The sequence below is a fragment of the Asterias amurensis genome, chromosome 6, assembly GCF_032118995.1.
Source record: "Asterias amurensis chromosome 6, ASM3211899v1".
In the NCBI taxonomy this organism is placed as follows: Eukaryota; Metazoa; Echinodermata; class Asteroidea; order Forcipulatida; family Asteriidae; genus Asterias; species Asterias amurensis.
The window spans coordinates 1,315,126-1,330,634 of NC_092653.1; the positions used below are offsets into that span (position 1 = coordinate 1,315,126).

General features: G+C 38.6%; 2 protein-coding genes across 2 annotated transcripts; both read left to right on the plus strand.

Annotated features, from left to right (window-relative positions):
* The first annotated feature begins 1,836 nt into the window (after positions 1-1,836).
* Positions 1,837-6,892, plus strand: LOC139939088 (protein rolling stone-like). The gene is made up of 3 exons (XM_071934823.1): positions 1,837-2,305; positions 3,123-3,336; positions 4,286-6,892. The coding sequence occupies exons 1-3, from the start codon at positions 2,228-2,230 to the stop codon at positions 4,906-4,908; spliced, it is 915 nt and encodes a 304-aa protein (XP_071790924.1). The 5' UTR covers positions 1,837-2,227; the 3' UTR covers positions 4,909-6,892.
* Positions 6,893-7,774: 882 nt separating this feature from the next.
* Positions 7,775-14,088, plus strand: LOC139939090 (protein rolling stone-like). Its single transcript, XM_071934825.1, has 3 exons — positions 7,775-8,069; positions 9,782-10,007; positions 11,162-14,088. Exons 1-3 carry the CDS (start codon positions 7,980-7,982, stop codon positions 11,683-11,685), a joined length of 840 nt encoding a protein of 279 aa, XP_071790926.1. The 5' UTR covers positions 7,775-7,979; the 3' UTR covers positions 11,686-14,088.
* Positions 14,089-15,509: the final 1,421 nt, after the last annotated feature.

Here is a 15,509-nt window from a genome sequence, read left to right on the forward strand (position 1 = left end):
TGTTCAGTCACAGCCGGGAAGAACTTTAAAGACATTGGACACTATTGGTAATTGTCAAAGACTAGCCTTCACATTTGGTGTATCTCAACATATGCATAAAATAACAAACCTGTGACAATTTGAGCTCAATTGGTCGTCGAAGTTACGAGATAATAATGAAAGAAAAAACACCATTGTAACACGAAGTTATGTGCTTTCAGATGCTTGATTTCGAGACCTCAAATTCTAAATCTGAGGTCTCGAAATCAAATTCGTGGAAATTTACTCCTGTCTCGAAAACTACGTCACCAGAGGGAGCCGTTTCTCACAATATTTGATACTTTTTTGTTATTATTTATTATTATTATTGTTTATTTAGCAATTCACATAAAAATACAAAAATACAAATAATTTATACGAAAAGAATAATACTACCAACCTCTTCCCGTTACTCGTCACCAAGTAAGGTTTTATGCTCATAAATATTTTGAGTAATTCAATAGTGTCCACTACCTTTAAATTCAGTTAATAGCTTGGCTTAATGAGATGAAAATTAGATGTAAAGATTGTTTGGAGATGCATACAATTAATATACCTTAGATGGCGTGGCATGATTAATTTTTTTTATTTATTTTTTATTTAAGCGTTGGTGTTTTACCCATATTTAACCTATAATATTGACAGTCAGCACAAAATAAAATTACTAAACAAGTTCGACTGACTTTCTAAACAAACACAACAACGTAGTATGTAAGGTATGTTAACATTGCTAAAGGTAAACGAAAGACAATTAAAGCTATAAGTAGAAACAGTCAGTAACTATGAATATGCATCGAGTTATTGTTTTGTCAAATAGGATTGAATTGAGTTACTCATTCCATTCCAAAACCTACGAAACGTTGAACTTACATTTCAGCAAAGGGGAAATTTTAGGACACTAGGTGGCAGACTTACCAGGTAAAAACCATTGTTCTTGGTAAAATGTGCACATTCTCACAACTACAAACAATGGAAATTTAGCTGGTATAAGTCTGCTGCCACCTAGCGTTCCAAAGCCCCATTGATGTTTTTTTCACGGGGTGAACGGATAAATAGCACCCCCACCCTATATAACAGTCACACAGGATCCTATTTTTCCAACTGATTTTGTACCAAACTTCCCTGACGACTCACCTAATGGGGAAAACATTCACATCTATGGCGAAAACATTCACATCTATTGATGTGTCGCTGAGCCATGCTCATCTTATATTATATTGGTGGGGAAACAAGCATGTTGTCTCTTTAGTACTTTGGGTATCGTGTATGAAAGAAGGTTTTGGGTTTAAGGCAAACTCAAATATGGATTTCCAATTGATTTGATTTTGTAAAGAAGTCCCAACTAAGCTACTAAAAAAGGTAGCCCCAGTATTGATTTAACTCCCAAATGAACATCAAACAGCGAATAGCAACAAAATTGTATTTTTTTTTAAACTCAAATGGCTTGAAATTTAATACCTGATAATTTGTCTAATGAACACGTAGAAAAAAAATATATATATATAAAAACACGGGTCAAAATACGAACAAAAACAAAACTAGATTTTCAGCTGATACCCGACACCTAAAAATAATCCCAATAACATTAGAAAAACAATAGTTATACCACCAAACAAAAACAACAGTTGTCCGGGCCGTTACTACACACAAAAACACAACGAATTCTTGTGTTGCGATATAGTTATGCAATAATTAAACCCAATGTTCCATCACTGATAACTGGAGTTGTTGACATAATCTTTGCCCCCAGCAGTTGATGCACCATCACAATCTTTCTCTAAAAATATCAGCCAGTGATTATGATAATATAACGCTGGATTTACGCACAGCTTTCGCACCGGCATTTATTTGTTGTGTTCACACCTGTAGGTTTTAATGCCCCTGCATGTTGTAACAGGTGTTATAGTATAAAAACGCTCAACAATCAATGTGTGAATAATATTACTAGTTCATTATTCACCACCTTTAATAACAACATTTTTAATCGAGTTTCCGTGTGGCTTTTTTTATGTTACGGAACAGCTGAAAAACACGGAAGTTCCGTTGTAGAGTACGGCAGGTTGTAGTGCCAATTCTGGTCATTGTTACACACTGTATGTGAACATTGTCGTTTCATGTAGCAAGGACGTCGCTATGGTCTAATAGAGATCACATCGAGGCTTGCTGTTCTGTTTTCTACATGTGATGATTATTCGTTTTGTGACTAGAAATGGCTTGCAATGGACGACTGAAGCTGTCAGACGTATGGCTGATACATAAAGAGCCGAGGCTTTTCGCTACTTCCCAGGTATGTTGATGATAGTCACGAGTAGACTCGGAGGCCTGTGTTATGATAGGGTTTAGGCGCAGACTAAGTGCGGTTGGGTGTGACCTTGGTTCTTGTACATGGGTTACATGCTGGGTTGTATTGGCTACAGCTCTGCCATTTCCCTCTTTGAGTAACTGGGCAAGTTTACGAATCTGGTTTTGATTCAGATGTTTGATACAGATACCTCTCTTCTCCAGTAATTCGTGTTGTGATAATTATTGGTGACTATAAAAAAAAAAAGCACCACTCGAAGATATGGGCTGGTTTATCAAGGGCCCATATTGGTCTAAATATTTCACAACCTACAGATGAAAGCAATATCCTTCATTGACTTCCTCGTTTCGTTTCCATTATTATGAGACACTAAAACCATTTTTATGTTGCGTTTCAAATCAACACAAAGAAAGACTAAAAAGTGCCTAAAAAATAATAGAATTAATGATCGTAAGCACAATGTCAAGGTGTAGTTGAAGAATGAAGTAATATTAACGTGAAAAACGATTTTACCTTAAAACGCGCTGTACGAAAGATTTCTGTAGCCTGCAACCACATTTTCACAAATTTATACTAAAAGGAATAATCATCATAATTTCTAGTAACTTAGATACTAATTATTTAAAGAAATATACGGACATTTCTGCCATCGATATACACGACAAGAAAAACATTCCTTGGTTGCTTCCCTTCAACTAGTTGTACAAATTGATAACCAGCCATGAGTCACATTGTGACATATTGCAAAGCATATAATATCATAATTATAAATTCTAACGAAATGTTTTGTTTTTTATTTCAGTGGCCTCTACACCCGTTCATCTTTTTAGCCTACCGTATATTCCTAGCACTTTACCTTCTAGTGTGGTTGCTACTTCACATATCAAGGACTAGCCCCTTTGGTGGGTTCTTCGTCTTTCTGACCAACTGGACCTTCACCGTGCTAACAATATACGCCGTGTCGTCTTGCATTGGTGCAGTCTACTTCACTCTTCGCACAAGGAATCATCGTGACGGTATGTTGAAATTCAGGTGCTTGAGTGAGGGGCTTATTAGAAGGTACCTCCAATGTTCAACTATTTTAAAACGCTGTTTTCCTCGATTCCTTTTTTTGCATCCCTGTGGAGACATCTTTTGTTCTTTCCATCGTCCATGTTCTTACAGTTTCCGATAGACTGCGTACACAAAATCCCTTGTGCAGCACCCCAGTCTTTAGAGTTTCCCTAATAGAGTCCTTTGTTTACTTTACCTTTTCATGGGAGCAGAAGTACCTCTCCCTATCCTCTAAAGAATTTCAGAAATTCCCACAACACAATAAAGTTTAATGTGTTCTGGGAATTTCAGAAATTCTGAGGACACAGTTAATTGGTCTGGTGCCACTGCGCCACAAAACAAGCACCAAGTGTGACATGGTGTAGGCCTAATCCCCCTAACATTGGGTGCGTTCGTTTAGCTTCCCTGGGTCTACCCCGCGGTGCTCACTCGGGTGAGCCCCTGACAAGAGCTAAACGAACGATCACACTCGCCCTCTCGTGGTGACGGCATGCAACTCAGGTCACCCCCAAGTGACCCACTCCAGAAGCAGGGCACTGTGGGCTGACCCGGGTGAGCCCCGTCAAAGCTATTTGAACGTACCGGGGTAGACCCAGGGAAGCTAAACGAACGCACCCATTATTGTGTCTCCATTGCGTTCTTGGAATATCAGGGATTCATTTTAGAGGATTCTAGGGGTGTGGTGTTTTTGTACACGATGGGAGCATTGGGGGGGGGGGGGGAGCTCTGCCACGTATCTGTCATTGTGCATTGAATAATTGTTAAATATTTGTTTGATTTGCGGTTATATATTTTGTTGACATAAGGCCTATAGGCCAACTTTGTCCAAAGTTTGTTTATGGCATGCCTATAATCTAAGTTAAAATAGTTTTTTTCAATGAAAACACATCCTTTTCACTTTCTTTGTGTTAGTATTCGACGCCCCAGAAGAGAACGAATCCCAGCAACTTCTACCCAACAACAGCCAAACCACCGAAGATGAGCCCTCCTCCACCGACGAATCTACTACCGACTATATCGGCGCTATGCCACCCCTTCAAGACCCAAGGCCCGCCGCTCCAAGTTTCCCTCACTACTTCAGTTTCTCTTGGCTCTTATTTAACATCTGTCTTGCCGTCAACCCAATAGTGACTGTGATATTTTGGGTGTTCCTCGCCGATCCCATTTCAAATCCCTTGAGTAGTGCAATCAATGTCCACCTCCACGCCTTAAACACCGTCTTTATCTACTTGGATCTGTTCATATCTGCCACACCCGTTCGGTTCATCCATTTCGTCTATGCTATTCTATACGGCCTCATGTACACAACATTCACGTTAATCTACTATTGGGCTGGAGGGCTTAATCCTATCAGCGGAGAGACTGGTATTTATCCGCATATTTTGGATTGGGCTAATCCTGGATTTACTATGTTGTCTATTTTCGCGGTTGTTATCATCGTTCCGTTGACTCACTTAGCTGGATGGGGATGTTTTAGAATCCGGGGTTTGAGTTATGTGCGTTTCTTTGCTGCACCACGGAACCAGTTGAACTAACAACATTAATATCAGTTGTGCCTTAGCAGACCTTTATCATGGTGCAGACATCTTTTATTTCTCCCTTTTAAAGACAGTGGACACTATTGGTAATTGTCAAAGACTAGTCTTCACAGTTGGTTTATCTCAACATATGCATAAAATAACAAACCTGTGAAAATTTTAGCTCAATCGGTCGTCGAATTTGCGAGATAATAATGAAAGAAAAAAAAACACCCTTGTCACACGAAGTTGTGTGCTTTCTGAAGCTTGATTTCGAGACCTCAAATTCTAAACTTGAGGTCTCGAAATCAAATTCGTGGAAAATTACCTCTTTCTCGAAAACTACGTCACTTCAGAGGGAGCCGTTTCTCACAATGTTTTATACCATCCATCTCTCCCCATTACTCGTAATAAAGAAAGGTTTTATGATGATAAATATTTTGAGTAATTACCAATAGTGTCCACTGCCTTTAAATCAATGTATACAATGCAAACTGAGGCTGGAAGAAAGTAGTCTGGTTCTTTTTGTACAATGAATAATTATTAGCATCCATTTTACTCTTATCTGATACAAGAAACATGACCGAGATGGTGGCAGCTGGCAGCGTGATGTTCTAAAGCAAAATATGTAGGCTCTAAGTAGTAGGCCTCTTGCTATAAGCGCAAAATGAGCAGGGCACCAGTCGCAACAATTTATAAAACTGAATTGAATTTTGCTGGACGCTGAAAACTTTGTCTCATTGAACATAATACACTAAGTACACTAGTCATGATGCTAGTTTGAATGACTAATGACATAGCTACATCTTTGTCAGGAGCTCAATGACTTTTTTTTAAGCAAATATTTCAGAGTGAAGACCATTAATTTTTTCTTCGAGCCTACGTTTTCGTTACATGGATTAGAATGGAAGGAAATACAAATGCTCCGGTATGGGGTTTGGGAAACACAATGCAAATACTGGTGTTTGTTGTCCGAGTATTATTAGAAGATAGACAACTATTGAAAACCAATTATTCAGTCATCATCACCCACAATCTATGCCACACCTTCTACGATGCACAGTCCTTGAGGTGCACTGTTGCCTTGAAGACCCGATGGCAGCAACGAGACGGCTGTGAGCTGCGCCCAATCCTGGGGAAACATTTGTAGAGAAGATGATGGACTCGAAATAAGAAGTCAATTCGGATCCAAAATTTAAAAAACATACAATAATAGTTTTATTATTAATGAGAACATAGAGTAGTCTGTTGCAAACCGCTAACCAACCAAATTATTACCTAATATAAATGCAAAAAAAATGCCCGACGTGTCGACCCCTGTAGAGTCTTGAAGGCTTAATCAGAGAAATGACTCTTCTAGGGTCAAAATGTAAACCTCTTTTTTTTTTAGGGGGGGGGGTATTATAATTAGGCCTAACCAATAATATTATAGTTCTCTCTTTTTTTTATTGTTATTTTCATGTATGTGTATTACTTTTGAAAATTTTAATGAAAATAATGATAACGTTTCATCAAAGCCCGACCTGTTGTCGATTTAGTAATAAAATAAAAGAAACTGGAGTTATATAGTTTGTGTGTTGAGGGGTTTGAGTTGAAGACGGGACTGCAATGCCCCCCCCCCCAACGCAACCTTCCCTCCTTCCTTCCTGTGAAGTGCAGCCTCGCATGTGAGGTTAATGCACTGCGTGTTTGCGCATGCGTCCAAGAAGTAGGACATGCTGTCTAGTGCGGACATATCCTGGTGTCATGTGTTTTCAGTAGGATAACAGGAAAATGGTTCACAATCAAAAACTAAATATATTTTTTTCAAATCATCTGTCCAATTTTTTAACAATAACACTTTCACTTCATGGTGTGTTGAAATTTTCAAAGTTTGGGTTTTACGTTGCGAGAGACAGTCCGCCATTAAAAGTGCTTATGCACGCACGACACTGGAGCAACGTCATATGTTTTCACACCTTTCATTGGTTGGTATTTTATTGAATATTCAGAAGCTAGTATGGCGTGCAAAATAAATCAAAAATATTATTCAATTAATACTTAACAAATTTAATTACATTTTTGTCCTAAGGCATTATGGCTTCTTTATAGAATCCAGAGATATCATAAGGCATGAAAGTAAAACACCACCCCCCCCCCCTTGATGCACTCACACTTCATAACAATCCGTTTCCCCCCATTTCAGACCAATTTCAGGAGATAACAAACCAATCTATGATATTTTCTCTTTAATGTAGACTTAATATTTTTAACGCTTATTGGAATTTATTACAGTATGCATGAGTAAATAATAAAAAAAATTGTTGTCATTTTCACTTAAAATATTTTAATATTTTCCCCACATTTGCACACCATAGAATCCCAAATAGTAACCACCTCACGTGATCCATCTAGTGACTAAAGCAGAATGAAACTCAATCTAGCAGATAGTAATTTTTGTTTTGAACTTTCGAGGTTGGATGATGTTTCTTTGACTCATTTGAATGTTGGCATAATAATGCACTAGTGATTTTATTAAGTACCAAAAATCAATCATTTTATAAATGTTTGAGCATAACCAGCGACAGGAAACTTTATTCTCAGCATGATTAAGCCTGATGAAAATACAGACCGTGAGTAAACTGCATAGCTTCTGTCACCGGTGCAGCTTGCACAATTTCGCGATAAACGGGGAATCAAAGTTGGGGACCGAAAACATATGAGGGTCGATAACGTATGACGCTACGAATGTATGTGCCTCTCTATAGGCCTACCATGCAAATGTTGTTCATAATATATCCCCACAACTGCTGGGTCAGCCTTGACCTAAAAAGAGACATCATTTTAATAGGGAGTTTGATGTTTCATACCTTTTTGTGCAATGTTTTACCATTATTTTTCCAAAGCCCATTACTTGCATTGATCAGGAAAACTGCTGTTTGACTTTCAGACACGAGAGGGCGGTATTTTTTAATAATGGCTGCGCACATCAACAGAACGTAACTTTACAGATTCTTCGACATGCAGGACCTGAACGCTAGTAGTTTGGTTGAAACCTTGCCCACAGTGAAGTGCTTCTACCGTGAACAACTGCTGTACACATATTTACAATGGAAAGATGTTGTTGTCGATGTCGGCGACCCAAATTATCTGATCTTGGATTCAGCACAGCTGATTGCACAGTGTTTCATAGGCCGCAGGTTTGTACACATAAAATTAAGTTATTGACTGTTCTGCGTCATCCACTAATGCCAGGTAGTTGTAGTACTACAACTTGGTAGTGATCTCCGACTCTGAATGTACAGTTGACAAATTATCCTATTCCTACCTATGGACTTAAACTTTGTTAGGAAAAAGACTATCAAATTCAAATTGTTTTGAACAAAATAATGTTCATTTTTTTAAATCTCAGGTCTGGATCGCCTTGGTTAGAATAGATTGATTAGATATTGATGATTTTTCGCTTTTTGGTTATCCACAAAAGCCTATTCTCTGTAATTTTTAGTGTTAATTCTATGTTTGTACTCTTTGGAAATATATGAATAAACACAATAAATAAATTGACTACATTTGGGTTGGAATGGAGGGAGGGACTGAAAACTATGGTGGCCCCGAAGGGACATCGCATAACGCAAACGTGTGCGCACACGTATGCAATGTCGTGAAACAAATCGCGAATATATGCGCACACGTATACAATATCGTGAAACAATTCGCGAATATGTGCGCACACGTATGCAATGTCGTGAAACAATTCGCGAATATGTGCGCACACGTATGCAATGTCGTGAAACAAATCGCGAATATGTGCGCACACGTATGCAATGTCGTGAAACAAATCGCGAATATGTGCGCACACGTATGCAATTTCGTGAACCAAATCGTGAATATGTGCGCACACGAGTGCGGTTTGTTTTGCAATGTCGTGAATTTTATTGCATACCATGTTGCATACATTAGGATGATGTCATAGTTGTGGATAATTTGTTACCGATCTAGGGAGTACTGTGGCGCTACAGCAGGCTCCCTCTGTAAAGCATGTGTATACCCAGGAACTTGGCACCAGGTCAAGGACGACCACACGCCTCGCTTGCCTCACAACAAAGACTACTGCTGCAATGACTACCGCTTATCTCACTGTTGGAAAGAAACCCCCCAGATCATTAGACATTTTATTCAAAGGTATGCAACATGGTATGCAATAAAATTCACGACATCGCAAATAATATTCGCAGACGTGTGCGCACATATTCGCGAATTGTTTCACGACATTGCATACGTGTGCGCACATATTCGCGAATTGTTTCACGACATTGCATACGTGTGCGCACATGTTTGCGAATTGTTTCACGACATTGCATACGTGTGCGCACATATTCGCGAATTGTTTCACGACATTGCATTCGTGTGCGCACATATTTGCGAACTGTTTCACGACATTGCATACGTATGCGCACACGTTTGCGATATGCGATGTCCCTTCAGGGCCACCATAGAAAACCCAATCCACATGCAAATTACAAGGCTGTGGTCGGGGGAATTGAACTAAGGTCAACAGTGATGAAAGGCCGAAGCAAAACCGCACCACTGATCTTACATGACTGCTCTTACCTTGGAAATATAATAGTAAAACTTGACATACTATGTTTGGACAAAGACTGAAAGAGTATCTATAGACTCAACAAATATTGTTCATCGATCAGGCCTAGTCTGGTATTATGCAGAGGTCACCCATGGGCAATGACCTCTGTTCCCCTGATCTTGGCATTTGTGCCCCATCAAATGTGCCTTTTACAAGCTAAAAACGGCCTTGCCACCTCGCCGATGAACTTCATGCCTTGTGTATTCACAATGGTTTATGCTGATCTCTGCACACTTACTAATTGGTTTTATTACCTTTAATTTCAAACAGTGGTCAAAGTGTCCCCAGATAGCGTTTGCTGTGTACAGAGTGGTCTTAGCTCTGTACGTTACTGGGTTTCTCCTGGGGGTGATAGTGATCTCCGTCCAGCATCAAGGAGCGAAATCCTTCATCTATCTTACAACCTATGGATTCATTATATTTGCTGCTTATAACACTGTTGCAGCATTCAACGTCATACTGGATGGATGCATTCGACGTGATAACCCATCACAAGGTGAGGCTTGTGAAGAGGAAGAAATCCTCATTTTCAAACATTATTTCATTTCATGTATATTCTGGTTGAGAAGACAAGGAAGGAAGTTTAAGTGTTATTGTACGTAGGAGGAAATCCTAGAGAATTATGCTAGGGAAAACCCCTGCAGCCAGGCCTGAAAACCCATTATACATACATGTAGTACCCCCGGCGCGAATCAAACCGTGGACGGTAATGAAAGATACTACTACTTACCATAACCCAACCGACTGAAACACCATGAAACAGCATGGACCTTTACATGTTGATTATGTGTCTGTGCATATTGGATTATTGAATGTAAATGTTGCATCATGGAGGAAGGAAAACTAACCATAAAGTAAAATAAGAGTGATTCACCCACCAAAAAGCCAATCCTCGCTTGGCCATAGCTTTGTACACCTCTGGATCAGTTGTTTTTATACACAACCGTCCATCACCAGTTAAAGGGAAGGTACACGTTTGATAATTACTCAGAACAAATATTAACTTAAAAACTGACTTGGTAACGAGGATTGGATAACTGTTGATAGTATAAAATATTGTGAGAATTGGCTCCCTATAAGTAGCTTAGATTTTGAGAAAGAGGTTATTTCTCACTAAAATTAAGACTTCTAGCTTGAAGTCTGAAAGCACACAAATTCATCCAAAAAACCTGTGTTGTTTCTGTCACTATTCTCCTGCAACGTCGATGACCATTTTACATGGAGCTCAAATGTTCACAGGTCTGTTCTTTTATGCTTTTGTTGGGATACACCAAGTGAGAAGACTGGTCTTTGTCGACTGTCGTCATAACATGACAGCTGGGACTGGCCAAATCCCTTTTCAATTTTTTTTTTAATAGGAACGTTTTTTATAACAGGACAGCAGAACAAAGACACAAAAGCAGAAATGAGATTTGGGACTTTAGAATTGGACTCTTTATAGCTGCTCTTTATAAGTAATGACTGTTTTTGTAAATTGTTTCGGATGATGAAGCTGTAGACTGCACAATACACAAGATACAAAGATTAAAGCACAGAATAGTAATTTCAATGTGTTACAGTAGTGTCTACTTCCCACTATGCAATGTAATAAATCCTGAACAAATTTTGTTCTACTTTTACTTCAACTTTCTTGTGTCGATTTGTTTACAGGGAGCTCTCGCTTGAACCACCAGCTACACTGGTTCCTATTCAATCTCACGACAAACATCAACTTCTTAGTAACCATCGTCTACTGGGGTCTCATCTACACCCCAGGATTCCTCCCTCTCGTCTTTGATCTCAACATGCACACCCTAACCTCTGTAATCTGCCTTCTGGATCTCTTCCTAACAGCCCTCCCTGTGAACCTTCTACACTTCATCTACCCTTTCCTGGTAGGTGTAGGGTACATCATCTTCACACTGGTCTACTGGGCAATCAATCCAAACGATGACCCCATATACCCGTTTCTGGACTACACTAACGACCCCGGTCTAGCTGCGGGAGCCGTCATCGGGTCTTCTATGGTTGTTGTCATAATGCAAGGCATCATTTGGCTGATGTATAAGTTAAGACAGTGGATATGGATAAGATGTGGTTACAGTTGGATGGGGAGGGATTCTTCTGGCGAGGACTGTTGCTTTCTTGATGATCAAGGATCTGGAAATGAAGAGGTTACAACTGGACCGGTTTAATTAAAGGAACACGTTGCCTTGGATCGGACGAGTTGGTCACAACATTAGCGTTTGTAACCGTTTTTTATCAAATGCATATGGTTGGAAAGATGTTTTAAAAGTAGAATACAATGATCCACACAAGTTTGCCTCGAAATTGCCTGGTTTTCCTTCTACTGTGCGAACTAACATGATTGGCCATTTATGGGAGTCAAAATTTTGACCCCCATAAATGGCCGACATGTTATTCGACGAGGTAAAAGGAAAACCGTGCAATTTCGAGGCATGTTTGTGTGGATCATTGTATTCTACTTTTACAACATCTTTCTAACCATATGTGTTTTATAAAAAACGGTTACAAACGCTTTTCAAAGATCAACTCGACCGATCCAAGGCAACGTGTTCCTTTAAAGGTGCCCCTTCAAAAATATTATATAGCATATATACAGTTTGATGACAAGTGACTCCACTGGAGATGATTGTGCTGTATTTGTTGGGACCAGGCAATGACAAAATGTAGACAAGCAGTAATATAATTCTCCCCAATGTCGTTGGTAAGCCTCGCCTTGAAGTAGTAAAAGCTGGAGCGATATTTAAAGTCACAAAAAGAAATATAATTTTTTTTCTTTCAAACATAAGAGTATATGCTTACGAACAATAAAACAATTTTTTTAGTAATTGTTTGTCATGATTTATATGTTTAAAAAATATATAAAGTTGTTTGGGGGCTGACTCCGCCTACCCCTTTTGTGACGTCAATCAGGGCAGACTTTGCCTGCAATGCGTATAGTAAACACACGTGCAAAGTACATATTATTTTTTTTTTTCGTCCAAGTCGAAAAAAGTGTTTTTCTGCATTTAGCAGCAATACACCTGGTCGGCTTTGCTGGAAAAAAAAACCTTTTTTTTTTTTTGTTAAATGTACAAACTCATATCTTGGTCCGTACATGTACTTTGCAATTGTGTTTACTCATACAGGCAAAGTCTGCCTCGATTGACGTCACAAACAGCGCCCTTGGGTCGAGGTGTACTTGTAAATTTGTAAATTACATAAGAACTGATTTTTTAACTGTTAATTCACATTCCACTCATCAAAACACATATGTTTTAAAATAACACATATATTTTATACACATAAGCTTTATTTTGAAAAAATACCACTTTCAGGTGACTTTAACCATCAACCTGTGACTGAGAGCAGAAAAGGTTGATTTGAATTGTAAGTTTGATATTCCTTGGGTTGAAAATAATATCAGAGTTTTGTAAAGTTTCAATTTTCTCGTGATGAAATTGTCAAACTAGTTAAAACCATGCAACTGCACTGGTTGTCTTTGATGGTATATTCGTACTGTGACATTCATTCACCACATGTTGAAAATTGAAGGCTGGTTTACTTTATTTATTTTATTGTTGAGTTTTGCAATAAATAACTGAGTACACTTTTCCATGTGATGTTCAAACTTATTGTTAAAGACACTGGACACTTTTGGTAATATTGTCAAAGACCAGTCTTCTCACTTGATGTATCCCAACTTGTGCACAAAATAATATACCTGTGATAATTTTTGCTCAATTGGTCTTAGAAGTTGCGAGATAATAATGAAAGAAAAACACCCTTGTCACATGAAGGTGTGTGCTTTCAGATGCTTGATTTCGAGACCTTAAAATCTAATTCTTGGGTCTCGAAACTAAACACGTGGAAAAGTACTTCTTTCTTGAAAAATACGTCAAACAGAGGGAGCTGTTTCTCACAATGCTTTATACATGTAATATCAACCTCTCCCCATTTACTTGTACAAGAAAGGTTTTATGCTAATTATTTTGAGTAATTACCAATAGTGTTCACTGTTTTTAAGATAATCCTCAATCTGAGAGATGACATGTCGCGACATGTCAGGGCCAAGCAGTCTTAGTGCATGCATCAGACTCAAGTTCTGATGGCCTTGTCAATGTCATCACTATCAGAGTATGGGTTCGAATCCCTGTCATGACACTTGTGTTTTTGTGATAGACACCTATAAACCACATTTTGCTGCTCTGAAAGACACTGGACACTATTGGTAATGTAATTGTCAAAGACTAGTCTTCTCACTTGGTGTATCCAAACATAAGCATACAATAACAAAACGTTGAACACTTGGACTCAACTGGTCATCGAAGTTGTAAAAAAATAATGAAAAGACTAGCTACTAGGGTATGTGCGCTATACGAATCAAGTGATATTATATAAAACCGCAAAACACCAAGTATATAAATTCTTCAAAATCTTAAGTGAGTGGTATTAATTTTAAAAATTAAGAGTAAAATGCCTGTGATTTTTTTCATAGGACTTGGGAATGTACTGAGTATACAATGCTACACACATCGGTGTATATGGGTAAAAACCAAAAATTAATATTCTTTATCCCCGATACAAATTTAACATATATTGAGTGGTATTAATTTGCTTTAAAAGATAATTAACAATGTGTTACGATCTGGCTGTAGTAGGTGATCTTGTCGACGTTTTGTATGCATATTTTGATTTGAAAACAAACAAGGGATTGGGGCATAAATCATAAGTGAAAATCTCAGGGAAAATAGAAGAGTCTCAATGAAAATACCGTCCATACAAATATACAATAAGTGGCAATCTCAGGGAAAATAGAAGAGTCTCAATGAAAATACCGTCCATACAAATATACAATAAGTGGCGGTCGAGTTCTGGTGGCTAGTCATCAATCACAGATGGGTTCCAGCACAGGCCACACCCCGAGTCACTTGTTCGTGGACACTATTGGTAATTACTCAAAATAATTGTTGGCCTAAAACCTTTCTTGGTGACGTGTGATGGTATAAAAGATTGTGAGAAACGGCTCCCTCTGAAGTGCCATAGTTCCGAGAAAGAAGTAATTTTCCACGAATTTGATTTCGAGACCTCAGGTTTAGAACTTGAGGTCTCGACATCAACCATCTAAACGCACACAACTTCGTGTGACAAGGGTGTTTTTTATTTCATCATTATTATCTCGCAACTTTGTTGACCGATTGAGCTAAATTTTTCACAGGTTTGTTATTTTATGCATATGTTGAGATACACCAACTGTGAAGGCTAGTCTTTGACAAACAATCACAATAGTGTCCACTGCCCCCCCCCCCCTTTCACAGGGAGCTTAAATGGTTAGGGGCCTATAAAGGAAATACAAATATATTTGGAGTATCAGCCGACCTAAACGGAGATCGGAAATCTCATCCAGGAAAGCAATTAGCGGCCAACATTGGAATTGTCAGAGACTCAATAGCCGCACTTTATAGCCTCTTGTCAAGGCTTGGCGTTGCTTGGACAACTTCGTATATGAGATCCAGAGCGACTGGAAGGGGAGACCGTTTATTTGCGCGTGGTCTCCCCTTCAAGTCGCTCGCTACGAGGTAGCGGCTCTAAGTCACGAAGGCCTTGGAAAAAGGCTATACTTTGTTTTACCTAAACATGTAGGCTTATGAAATAACAAACTAGTGACAGTTAAAACTCAATGACCATCATAGTTACGAAAAACATCAAATTTATTGAGGGTTCGCTAGATGACCGTGATACCCCCATTTCTCAACTTGAAAGTACATGTAAAAATAACTTAATTTAAGTTCTGATTAAATATTTATGAGCATGTGTTATTTCAATCTTACAAAAATTAAGCACACCCTCTGATATTGTACGTTTCTAACATTGTCAACAAAGAACTGTATTGCTCCAAAACTCAAACTCAACAACGGAACAACGTGTGCGCAAGCCTTCAAAGCCATTGGACCCTTTCGGTACACTTTGTGTACCACAACTTCTATATCAAATAACAAACCTGTGAAAATTTAGG

Coding starts and splice junctions, on each gene's coding strand:
- LOC139939088 (XM_071934823.1), top strand. CDS start 2,228: ATGGCTTGCAATGGACGACTGAAGCTGTCAGACGTATGGCTGATACAT. Junction 2,306..3,122: donor GGCTTTTCGCTACTTCCCAG/GTATGTTGATGA, acceptor TTTTTATTTCAG/TGGCCTCTACACCCGTTCAT. Junction 3,337..4,285: donor CACAAGGAATCATCGTGACG/GTATGTTGAAAT, acceptor TCTTTGTGTTAG/TATTCGACGCCCCAGAAGAG.
- LOC139939090 (XM_071934825.1), top strand. CDS start 7,980: ATGGAAAGATGTTGTTGTCGATGTCGGCGACCCAAATTATCTGATCTT. Junction 8,070..9,781: donor CAGTGTTTCATAGGCCGCAG/GTTTGTACACAT, acceptor AATTTCAAACAG/TGGTCAAAGTGTCCCCAGAT. Junction 10,008..11,161: donor ACGTGATAACCCATCACAAG/GTGAGGCTTGTG, acceptor ATTTGTTTACAG/GGAGCTCTCGCTTGAACCAC.